Genomic DNA, 12,363 nt, shown 5'->3' with positions numbered 1-12,363 from the left:
GTACTGAAGTTTTTAGATTAAAAGTGACATAACACAAATTTCAATTACAAAGCAAAACACATCTCATGGTTTTCCGACTAATCCAGTCGTTATATTCCGATTTACTATCGATCGCTACATTAAGAGAGGGCGCTTAGTCATTCGAGTTAATCTCATGGTAGTATTTAAACTATTGTTTCTGTTGAATTTACAGAAGTATTTTTTGTGTGAGTTTAAAGATAAAAAAAATAGACAAAAAAACAAATCTGACAAATGCCAAACATTGACTTCGAGGTGGGTTCCACATTTGGGGTTTAACCACTGACTATCAGAATAATAGTGTCGACCAAGATAAAATGAAGAAAATCAAAATGAAAATACCCATTTCTGTATTTAATGCACATCCATTGAGATTATTTTTTGGAGAAACATGTAGCTAATGTTTTTGACGGTTCGCTAATTGGCTACTTACTTTGGTGAAGGTTGGCTCAGAAACACGTCTCGTCGTGTGCTTAGACAATTGTTTATGTCTGTATCGGTTATGTATAAGTTTTTACAAAAACCATGTTACGTGACCATCAAACTTTATCTTATTACTATAGGTATTCCAGAGAAGAATGAACGGCAATGTTGACTTTTACAGGGATTGGGATTCTTACAAACTAGGATTTGGAAATATGAGTGATGAATTCTGGCTAGGTAGGCTGTATGTCTACGTATTTGAGTTACAATTTGAATTAGCACAGAAAGTATATTACACAAGTAAAACGAATGTAGGGCAAACCTGGTCAAATTTTTTGTCTTGTGTACAATCGACGAAATCAAATAGAAAAACGATCATTTCTAGACTGTTCTATAGTTAAGACAAAATGTACTATACATGTACATGAAATCATATTCTGTCTATTGGTCTATAATATGCAGAGCGTTTAATTCATCTTAATAGGCTGGTAGTATTTCTTAAAACATACGGGCATTTGAGTCACCATTGTTGTCAAAGACAAACAGATAAAGGACAGGGAATCAGTTTATTCATCTTACTAGCTATTAAAATTTGTCAATTTATTTAAAAAGTAATGCTTAGTAACTTTTTAAATGTTTCTTGGAAACAATCTTGCAATATGAACAAACACTTTGCGAAGGATAAGTTACGTATCTGATTACAAATCTTAATAGTGTAGCACAGTCCATCAGACGATATTTTAAGATTGACCGTTTATCATTTTTGGTTAGATGAATTGCCTATTGGCACATTATATCAAATGTCAAAGGCCCGAGTTATTGCGGGAAAATTGCAATCAAAACTTCAAATTATCATCCAATGGAATTGCCGAGGTCTTAAAATAAATCTTCTCGAGTTAACGCTTCTAGTTCAGTCATTTTTACCTACTGCATTTTGTCTTCAAGAAACTCATTTAAAAGAAAGTGACAATGTATCTTTAAAAGGATACAACATGTATAGCACATTTTCTAAGGTAGATGAACGTGCTGCAGGCGGATCATCCATTTTTGTGAAGGACAACGTCATTCATAGCACAGTCCAACTCACCACGGATCTGCAGGCAGTTGCAATTCGTTTATCATTAGATAAAACAATTACATTATGTTCTATATATATTCCACCCAATTCAATTATAGATAAAGCTAAACTCAAAAACCTCACTGATCAATTACCCTCACCATTTATACTTATGGGCGACTTCAATGCACACAACCCCTTGTGGGGAAGCAAGTCTCATAATATCAAAGGTAAGATCATTGAGGACTTTGTCTCTCAAGAAGGATTATGCATTTTTAATAATGGATCTAATACTTATCTTCATCCTGGAAACGGGTCTTATTCTGCTATTGATATCACTATTTGCGATCCCTCTCTTCTTCTGGATTATTCATGGCGTGTTCATGATGATCTATGTGGAAGTGATCACTTTCCAATAGTACTTGAACATCTTTTTACTTCTGCCCAACAGAGAGTACCACGTTGGAAACTTGACAAGGCGGATTGGTCCTTGTTTGAGAATCTCTGTCAAGCGGAACTTCAGTCAAAGATGTTTGAGACTGTACAAGATCCAATTTTAACTTTTAATACAGTTTTAACGTCAATTGCTGACAGAACTATTCCTAAGACCTCGGCAAATCCGAAACATCCCAGCAAACCATGGTTTGATGATGCTTGTGATCAAGCAATAGATGACCGTAAAAAATCTGAAAGACGGTTCAACCAACAACCAACGACAGAAAACTTGAGTAATTTCCGTGTTTTTCGCGCTAAGGCACGGCGGACTTGCAGGCAAGCACGACGAACGTCTTGGAAGAAATTTGTCTCGGAGATAACATCTCGCACTCCGATGACAAAAGTATGGAACATGATACAAAAGATAAAAGGTAAAAATTCTAAAGCCACAGTTAAACATTTAAAAAATGGCAATGATTTATTAACATCTGAAAAGGATATTGCCAACAAGCTTGGTGAAACTTTTGCGAAATCTTCTTCTTCTAACAACTACAGGGAAGATTTTAAAAAAGTTAAAAAACAAAAAGAAAAAATTAAATTAAACTTTAAATCAAAAAATGGTGAAAATTATAATAAACTCTTTTCTCTTGAAGAACTTAAAACATCTCTATCAAAAGCCCATGATACAGCTTGTGGGCCTGATAATATTCACTACCAACTATTAAAACACTTGCCAGATTCCTCGCTGGAAGCTCTTTTGCAGCTTATGAATAACATCTGGGAATCTGGTGATTTACCATCAATCTGGAAGCTTGCAACCGTCGTGCCTATTCCAAAACCAAGTAAAGATCACACGGATCCTATTAATTATCGGCCAATTGCTCTTACCAGTTGTGTCTGTAAAACACTAGAACGGATGGTTAATGATCGCCTTGTTTGGTTCCTGGAATCCAATGGGCTTTTAGCACATATCCAGTGTGGATTCCGCCAAGGTCGCAGTACTCTTGACCATCTTGTTCGATTCGAATCATTTGTCCGTAATGGTTTTGCGAAAAATGAACATGTAGTGTCGGTCTTTTTCGATCTAGAAAAAGCCTATGATACTACATGGAAGTATGGTATTTTAAAAGATCTGTTTGATATGGGGTTGAAAGGCAATATGCCAAATTTTATTTCGAATTTTTTATTTAACAGACAATTTAATGTTAGAGTAAATTCAACCATGTCTGATCTGTATGATCAAGAGATGGGTGTCCCTCAGGGCAGTATTTTATCTGTTACATTATTTAGTCTTAAAATCAACAGCCTTGTTGAAGTTTTAAAAAGTAATATTGAAGGTTCATTGTATGTTGATGACTTTTTAATATGTTATAGAGGCAAAAATATGAATAACATAGAAAGACAATTACAGTTATGTCTTGGAAGAATTGAAAAATGGGCCTCGGAAAATGGGTTTAAATTTTCCATTTCAAAAACGGTCGGGATGCATTTTTGTAACAAAAGGAAATTGCATCTTGATCCAGAACTCACTTTGTACGGCAACCCAATTAAAATGGTTGATGAAACCAAATTTCTTGGGTTAATTTTCGATAAAAAGTTAACCTTTCTACCCCATATCAAAATGTTAAAATCGAAATGTTTAAAAGCATTAGATATTTTAAAAGTTGTCGGCAGCACCGACTGGGGTGCTGATCGCAACATTTTACTTAATTTATATAGATCTCTAGTTAGATCTAAACTAGATTATGGCTCTATAGTGTATGGCTCTGCAAGGAAGTCCTACATACAGATTATCGATGCTGTGCATCATCAGGGTTTGCGTCTCTGTCTTGGCGCATTTAAAACCTCACCAGTTGAGAGTCTGTATGTAGAGGCTGATGAGCACTCACTCTCTAACAGACGTTTGAAGCTTGGACTTCAATATGCTGTCAAACTAAAAGCCTACTCAGATAATCCTGCCTACAGCTGTGTTTTTAATCCAATTTATGAAGATATTTTTGCAAAACATGAAAATAAAATTCCTCCGTTAGGTATACGTTTAAAACCACATTTAGCTTCTTTTGATTTAAAATCTGTTGCTCAAGTTGAAACTTGCAAATGTCCTCCATGGGAACTTCCCAAACCAAAAATGATATTTGATCTCCGTGAACACAATAAAAATAAAACAAATCCTCTTTTAATTCAGCAACACTATGCTGAAATCAAAGCTAATTATTCAGATTTTTCAACTGTCTATACTGATGGATCAAAAGATGGTGACAGAGTTGCATCTGCTGCTGTCTTCAGGGACAGAGCTGCAACTCTCCGTTTGCCATCTGATGCATCGATCTTTACTGCTGAAGCAGAAGCAATAATTTTGGCTTTGAAATTTATTGCTTCTTCAGATAAATCCAAATTTATTATATGTTCTGATTCACTTTCATGCTTACAAGCTATACAAAATACTAAAATTAAAAACCCAACAATTCTCAAAATTTTATATGTAATGAGGAATTTAAAAATTCTTCTTAAAGAAATATTATTTCTATGGGTGCCGAGTCATGTTGGAATCCTTGGAAACACAGCTGTAGACCTTGAGGCAAAGAATGCCCTGGGTGACCCTTTTATCTAACTGTGATATACCATATACCGATTTTAAATCTAATATTAGAGAATATGTTTTTAATATATTGAAAAATAAATGGAGTAAAAAAGATGGTAATAAATTACATGAAATTAAACCTAATTTATGTAAACCTTTCAATAATTTTATGTGCAGAAAAGATCAGTGTGTTATTTCTAGATGTCGTATTGGTCATACTAGAATAACACACGAATATCTTTTAAAAAATGAAGTAGAACCACAATGTATACCTTGTAACTGCAAGTATACTATTAAACATGTTTTAATCAATTGTATTGACTTTGCTGATATTCGGAAGAAGCATTTCAATGTCAATAATATGTATGATTTATTTAATAATATTCCATTTACAAATATTGTTTCATTCTTAAAAGAAATTGGAATATATTATAAAATATAAAAATGTTGTTATATTTAAAACGATTTTAATTTTTATCACGTTATCTTAGTGTTGATTTTTATTTGTAAATAATCAATTTGCTTTAGTCTAGAATTTTAGTTTATTGAAAGACCTTTTGTCTGATTTTAAAAATATACCTTAAATTGTTATAATATTCGAATTAGCTCTCGCCGCGATATAGCCTTTCTGTGCTAATGCGGCGTAAAGCAAACAACAATCAATCAATCAGGATTTCGCTTATAAGAGGGGACATTAAGAGCAGGTTTGACCGTTTAATATGTACATTTCAAAAAAATCATAACCTTATCGTACCAATAGTATCGGTCGCATGGAAAACAAAAATAAATTTTCTGAAAGACTAGTCATTATCCTAGAAATGTTCTATGACCCTCACAAACTATATATAGTTAGAGATCATGACGTCCAGTAGCCACTAAACAGAACAGCCGAAACCTTCTTAGGTCATCATACCGGCAAAATAAACCATTTGAATTATGCAATTAGCGAAGCGTTGACTACAGGCCCATGAACAGAGGAAATATCGGGGACTGGCAGTATGGGATATACAAACGTAATTGTAACACTATAAATCTAATTCATTTATTTTCAGGTAATACATACGTACATCTATTAACAAACCAAGGCACCTTTACTCTTCGAATTGAATTAGAAGATTTTGACGGAGATCATCGTTACGCAGAATACACCCAATTCTCAATAAGCGATGAAAGTTCTGGATTCAAGCTGAAATACAGTAACTATACAGGAGATGCAGGTATTATTTAAACATTGTCAAAAGTTGTAGATGTAGCTTGTCCAGAACATTGGTATCGTGGAGTGGTTGTATCGGACACAATCTAAGGCTAAGTAAGAAAGACGTCTTATTGCAATGATACTTGTATTGGAACTCAGAAGTAGTTAACGTCACAACAGCGGAACGTCGCATCTCATACTAGTATGTGCAATCCGGAAATTCTGGGAGCGCGTAAACGAATTAAATTACAATGACATGGATATAAATTAAGAAAGTTTCACTTTAAATAACTATTTCTGATAAATAGAAAATTTTAAATATCTTTAACTGTCTTTCATAATGCACACGAATAAAGTAAAAATTATTTCGCAGTCTATAATAAAGCACGATTCAACTCATTAAACCACAGTTAACGTTCCATATAATTCTGATTAAAAATTCACAGTAAGCACATCTGACGGTCTCCTCTGGTCCACATTTTTATCTTTTCTTTTGCTTTGGTATTAGACGGTCTGGCGGACAATATTTCATTACACGGTCTTGTGAATTCATGAGATGTCAGATCTAATTGATAAAACTTGCTAATAGGTCTAGATATTATACCATTTAAGTCTGTAAAATAGCTGATTTGCCAAATCCATCTCGTCCTGAATCAATTTGTCAATTATTCCTACATTTAAATTGTGGTTCTTAATGTATCAATACGACCTTGCCAAATGATTCCTAGAGGATCGTAAATCTTTGAAGATTGTCTTAGATTTTCATGCTTTGTAATCAAAGTATCCTCCATTTCCAGGTAATACTGTTTTGCAAAAGTAAGCGTGTCTTGATGGGTATTCCATCTAAGTTCTTAACTATTTTTATGTCCTAAATTTTGGATATACTTGTGTTTAAATTTTTATGTCCTGAATGTTGGTTATACTGGTGTTTAAATTTAAAGATGATGGTTCTGCTGGTTCCTAAAAGTTGGTTAAACATGAGGTAAAATCTAAAGTTGATGTTCTGTTAGTTCAATGTCAATGGTAAAGGTATCAGGTGAATTTCCAGATGAGAGGTATTTGGCGAAAAGCTGATCTGATGGAATGACATCCTCAGGTGGTGGTTCCTCATTTAACAGCTGCGGTCTCATTGGCGATGACGTGCGGGGCTCCACACCCAACAGGTCATGCTTGCGTCTAGAAATTCAGTAAGTTGTATAGTAGTTTATGTGGGGATATTCAGAGGTCTGGTCTCTTGGTTATATTCTCCCCTCCCACACATGTACATGTAACTGCTTCTTCCTGTCATCACTTTTGTGTATTTGTTGTGGCATTTCTCTTGTTGCCTGACCCTGTACCCGGCACACTTTGGTTTTGAATTTGAATATCTAATAGTTCGATAAGTTTTTAATCAAGTACATCTTCTGACATTGCACGATCTTATAAAGTCTTCGTTTACGATGCCAAGAACGTAAATTGAATCCCGCTTTTGCAAATAAGGTACGATATGTGTCAAAGTACTAATACTAATGGTCTCTTTGTTGGAAAACTTGAAATTTGTCAACATAAATGCCTTCCGTTTATATGTAGCATCAGTCCATTTACATGCATTTTTACTCAGGTGCTTTGAACAACTGCTTTAATATAAATCGTGAACAGGTAGCCCCCCAAAAAAACGGATGTGAATCGGTAAACTGAACGCTGACTTGCAGAGTTTGTAGGATTGGAAAAACCAAAAAAAAAATCGTTACATCACGGTCTTTCTCGTCTAATCCAACATTCAAAAACGCTTTTTCAATATATGTTGAAACTGAAAATTGATTTATCGAAATCCAAGTAGAATTCCTATTAAATCGTTTAGATCTAGGGGTTTGTCAATTAAACAGTCGTTCAAACTAGGCGTTTCTGGTCTTGCTTTATAGCTGCAGTCAACAAATATCAAAATAGGTGTAGTTGACGATTCTGTTTTCACGGCATGATGCGATATATAGTGCACTCTGTTACTTGTTATTATTTCTTCACTTATCTTCTCTATAAATCATCTTCTTTTTTGATCACCTATAATATTATTTCTCCGTTTTTCTGTAATAAATGCGGTTTCTTCTTCAATCGTTTAATTAAGTTTCTGTTACACTACAAACCAGTAAAAGTCTGAAATGGCCTGTCTACTGATTTTTACTCGACCAGTCTATATTGGTCTGAATTTTACTCGACATTACTCGACCCCAGTCTTAACCATAATCGACCGTTCTGATTTGTACTTGACCCTTATCTTTGCCATTGAAAATAGGCTGAACTATTACTCGACCAGTCTGAAACAGTCTTAACCCATTCTCGACCTGTATTCGACCTATTTTTTTCAGTCTAAACCATACTCGACCAAAGGTCTGAACAATACTCGACCTGTCTGAACCATACTTGACCAAATAACCTCTACTTTTTTTTAATTTTAGCTGTTAAAATTAATTTCTTTTTTTCTGACATGATAACAGCCATAATAAAATAAAGATATATATAAAACATATTCTTACATCCTTACATGATTCTCACATTTATCAAATAGAGATAGTTAAATCAAATTATCTTATATAATAATTTAATTATATTAATTTTAAGTTTTAGAGTTTTGTTAAAAAAAAATCTTTTACCTAAAAACCACACCTTTACTGATGGTAATAAAACCTTTTTAAGGTGCTTCTTGGTTGGCATGTTTTTTTTTTTTTAAACTTAATTTTCCTAAATTCCTACAGAAAACCTACATAGATTCATGGTTACATACAATAGTTATATAATTATCTTTTTAATGAGTTAACAACAGCCAAAAAATCACTGAAATTGTTTAACCTTATATTAGAAATATATCTATTCTTATTATAATTTGGGATATAATATATAATATATATATCAAAAAGGGATAAAAAAGTTAAAGAAATAAATATAAAAAAAATTTCTGAATAGTGTTAAAGTATAAGGTAATACCTCCTGCTTGGGGCAAACTCATTAAAAAGTTCACACCTGGTCAGAGAGAATTAATTTCTAACTAACATTCAGTAAAAATTGCAACATCCTGTAAAACTTAAATCGCAAGGCGTTTTGAATTCACTAGATAAGTAATACACGAGTTTAAGAAAAATAGGGCTTTCTTTTTACCTGTAAAACACACATGTAATGAGGTAATTAAACCTTATTAAAGTTCTTCTTGCATGCCATGTCTTTAATTTTGACAAAAGTTATGTAAATTTAATTGAAATAAACTTTTTCTGCAATTTTGGACCACATTTCCTTTTTTAAATGGTTATCAAGGATTGCTACGGAAGTTCTATTATCATGATTATATTAAATTCTTGGTTTTACAAAACAAAGATGTGAACTTTTAAGTTTATTAAGTTGCTTTATATACTATTCTAAATTTAATAAAAAAAATGTTCACTGCATAATTAACTAAACTCAACTGACACCATAAATCTATACAAGGCTTAAGTAAATGGTGAAAATTGTCCAGTAACCATAAAATATATCTGAAACATTGAAAAAATTTTGAATAACATTGAAAAAATTAGTCACAATTCAGTTTTGAGATTATTGGATCAGCTTGTTTTATTTTTATTTTAAAGGTGATATATATATATATGTAAGAGTTGATGAATATGGTGTTGAATTTATATTATGTGTATTGTGAAATTTTGGTTTCAAGTATGGTTCAGACTAGGTCGAGTATGGTTCAGACTAGGTCGAGCATGGGTCAGACGCAAATTAAATGGTTAAGTACTGGTCGAGTGTGGTCGAGTACAAGTTCAGACTGTTAAGTATGGTTCAGACTACAGTCGAGTATAATCAAGGAAATTTCAGACCAATTCAGACTGGTCGAGTAAAAATCAGTACAGTCGAGTACAAATATAGGCCATTTCAGATTTCAATGGTTTGTAGTGTTATGTGATGTGCAATCTCTTTGTAAACTGGTAAAGTTGGGCGATTTTCTTTCCAGGGTAAAGAAGCAAAATATCTGTTGTCATGGTTACTTATACATGTCTTCGGATATTTATCTTGAAATTCTTTGTTTCCCGTTGTCTTCCCGTCAATTTGTCCAATAGCAAGTGATTCGATCTTCAAAAATTTCCCAAGGTAGCATTCTTCTGTCTTCCTTAAGATCATTAAATGCATCATAAATGTTTGATGGTTTTTGTAGCTTGGTGTACAATGAAGTGGTCCTGCTAGTAAATAACCAATTTTAGATTTCCCAGTAGTAGGTCCCTTACCTCTGATGATATGGTTTTCTGTAATTGACCAATAGTAGTCGGCTACTACGATCGCGAGTACTGAGATATGAACACTATCGTTCAAAGTAAATGAATTTAGGAATCAATTAGAAGCAATTAATGACATAACACCCGTAAAAGAACTTGAAAAATACAACGAGTATTTTTATTGACGTTCTTCAAATGAATGTCACTGTAAGGTAACAACACAAGCTTACATGTTTCGTAATGTTATTAAAATAAATTATAATTACCGTGTTTACAACACGTATTTCTGGACTATACAGTGAATAACCGTGTGTTCAACACGAGTATTTGAAATACGCAGTGAACAACCGTGTTTACATCAAGTATATTTTGTTTACACATTGAATGACCGTGTGTACAACACGCTTTTTGAGTACACAGTGTGTACAATACGTGTTTCTGGAAAACGTAGTGAATAACCGAATGTACAACATGTGTTTTTTGAATATACAGTAATAACCGTGTGTTCAACACGTGTTTCTGAAATATACAGTAAATAACTGTGTGTATAACACGTTTTTCTGGATACATTTCATAAGGCAGCTATAACACTTCTGGTGTCTAAATATAGAAACACATGGATTTGTCGTGCAATGTTGAAATCAGGTCACTTTTTTCACAATCTTGGGGTCGTTCAATGATTAAAAAACAAATTGATGAATATATATTGTAGCTAAACATAGCTACAACTATATTCATCAAATTGCAGTTTAAAAACAATATAAGAGCAATGTAAAAAATATCAACTTTTTTGTATTCACCACCAAACTGTTGAAGGACTCGGTGAATCTCGTTCTTAACCAGTTTCAAAGCCTCATACAAATAAAGTTGATACATTGACCTAATATTATAGATATATAGCACGGGTTTCGGGAATATACAGTAAATTACCTCATGTACACCATGTCTTTATTTAAACTATGAACTTCACCAGATACGCTCGAGGCCAAAATTTGGGAAAGCCAAAGTTACGGGACAATTTAATTTTTACAACGAAGAGAGATTCTTTATTTGACCATAAAAACCGTCTGATTTTTAATTCTATATTTAATAGATTCACATGATGTTATAAACATTTAAAACATTGTAGACCTTAGTAGAAAAAAGGAACTAAATAGAAATGACAAAATGTCTAAAGTAAACTTTGCATGATGGTTTGCAATATTAGCTTTAATACATTCGTTTCAAGTGTACCAAGTTTTTTGTAAAAAATGAAAACTATTACTGTTCCCCACATTTGTAATACATATTTGCTGGTTGAACATATGACCTAATATTTGCCTGTAAGCTGTTTTGATTCTAGCGCAACTAATGAGTTTTAAGTTAACTAAACGCGTGTCTGGTGTATTAAATTGTAATCCTGCTATCTTTGATGACATTAACACATTGTTCATAATAAACTTATTGATAACCATTTTTGTTATAACATTGCGGGTCCTCTTATCTTTAATCAATATAATTTACAGGAGATGCGCTTGCGCATCATAATGGACAGATGTTTTCAACTAAAGATAAAAACAAAATGACATGTTCCCAGGACTATAAAGGAGCATGGTGGTACAATGCTTGTCACAATAGCAACCTGAATGGTCAGTATCTGAGCGGAACACATGCGTCATTTGCTGATGGTGTTAATTGGAAGCAATGGAGAGGACATTACTACTCTCTTAAGTCGACAAGAATGATGTTCCGTAGAGCATAGAAATCATTCATGAGTAACTTACAGTACAGAACATTGCATAGGTCATAACTGCTGCTCAATCTTTAAATGACACTCAATAACAACAAAAAATCATTTTGAAAAATGTAACAGTTCGACTCTGCTATTTATCTATAGATTTCTTTTCTATTAAAATGATTAAAATACTATATTTTATTGACATGAGTAAACTATTTAAAAAATAGTATGTTACCAATTTTACACGTTGTCAATTATACATTGATTAAAATAAAGTGAGAAACTTTTATAACAAGTCAGTGTAATATACAGGTTTAATGGTCCCTTGATATCTCCTTCCTCATTTTACATATTTTACATGATTGAATCATAACTTTCTCCCCGTCTATGTTATCAAAATTAATTTGACCTTATTTGTGAGATCGTTTCTTGCAGGCCAGCCTCAATGTTTTTGAAGAAGTGTTGGCTATTTGACCTAAAAAAATATATAAATTAAAATCTTAAAAAAAGTCTAAACATGAGAGCACTTTGTGTGGATAATCGGGACCAAAGCCAAAATTCCCGCCGTGTTGCACATGACAGCTAATAATCAGGCCCACCAAAATCAAGCTTTTCCGTAGTTAGATGGGTTTCTTCTGTTGTGGGGATGTATAAATGCCCTGCCACATCCGGTCTGTGGTTTTGTTACTTGTTTTTCTACTTTGTATTGATCTG

The 12,363-nt window shown here is 33.2% G+C and overlaps 1 protein-coding gene across 1 annotated transcript; it reads left to right on the top strand.

Moving 5' to 3' along the window:
* Window positions 1-585: 585 nt before the first annotated feature.
* On the top strand, window positions 586-11,840 carry LOC127722124 (techylectin-5B-like). Its single transcript, XM_052228970.1, has 3 exons — window positions 586-678; window positions 5,567-5,731; window positions 11,438-11,840. The coding sequence occupies exons 1-3, from the start codon at window positions 597-599 to the stop codon at window positions 11,671-11,673; spliced, it is 483 nt and encodes a 160-aa protein (XP_052084930.1). The 5' UTR covers window positions 586-596; the 3' UTR covers window positions 11,674-11,840.
* Window positions 11,841-12,363: the final 523 nt, after the last annotated feature.

The sequence above is a fragment of the Mytilus californianus genome, unplaced genomic scaffold (genome assembly GCF_021869535.1).
Source record: "Mytilus californianus isolate M0D057914Y unplaced genomic scaffold, xbMytCali1.0.p SCAF_12, whole genome shotgun sequence".
NCBI lineage: Eukaryota > Metazoa > Mollusca > Bivalvia > Mytilida > Mytilidae > Mytilus > Mytilus californianus.
The sequence above is the reverse complement of the archived record's forward strand: the minus strand, read 5'-3'. Positions and strand labels throughout refer to the sequence as shown.

What these genes read in the sequence shown, in the direction of transcription:
- LOC127722124 (XM_052228970.1), top strand. Translation starts at nt 597, where the DNA reads ATGAACGGCAATGTTGACTTTTACAGGGATTGGGATTCTTACAAACTA. An exon ending in GAGTGATGAATTCTGGCTAG is followed by an intron (nt 679 to 5,566) that starts GTAGGCTGTATG and finishes ATTTATTTTCAG; the next exon opens with GTAATACATACGTACATCTA. An exon ending in TAACTATACAGGAGATGCAG is followed by an intron (nt 5,732 to 11,437) that starts GTATTATTTAAA and finishes TATAATTTACAG; the next exon opens with GAGATGCGCTTGCGCATCAT.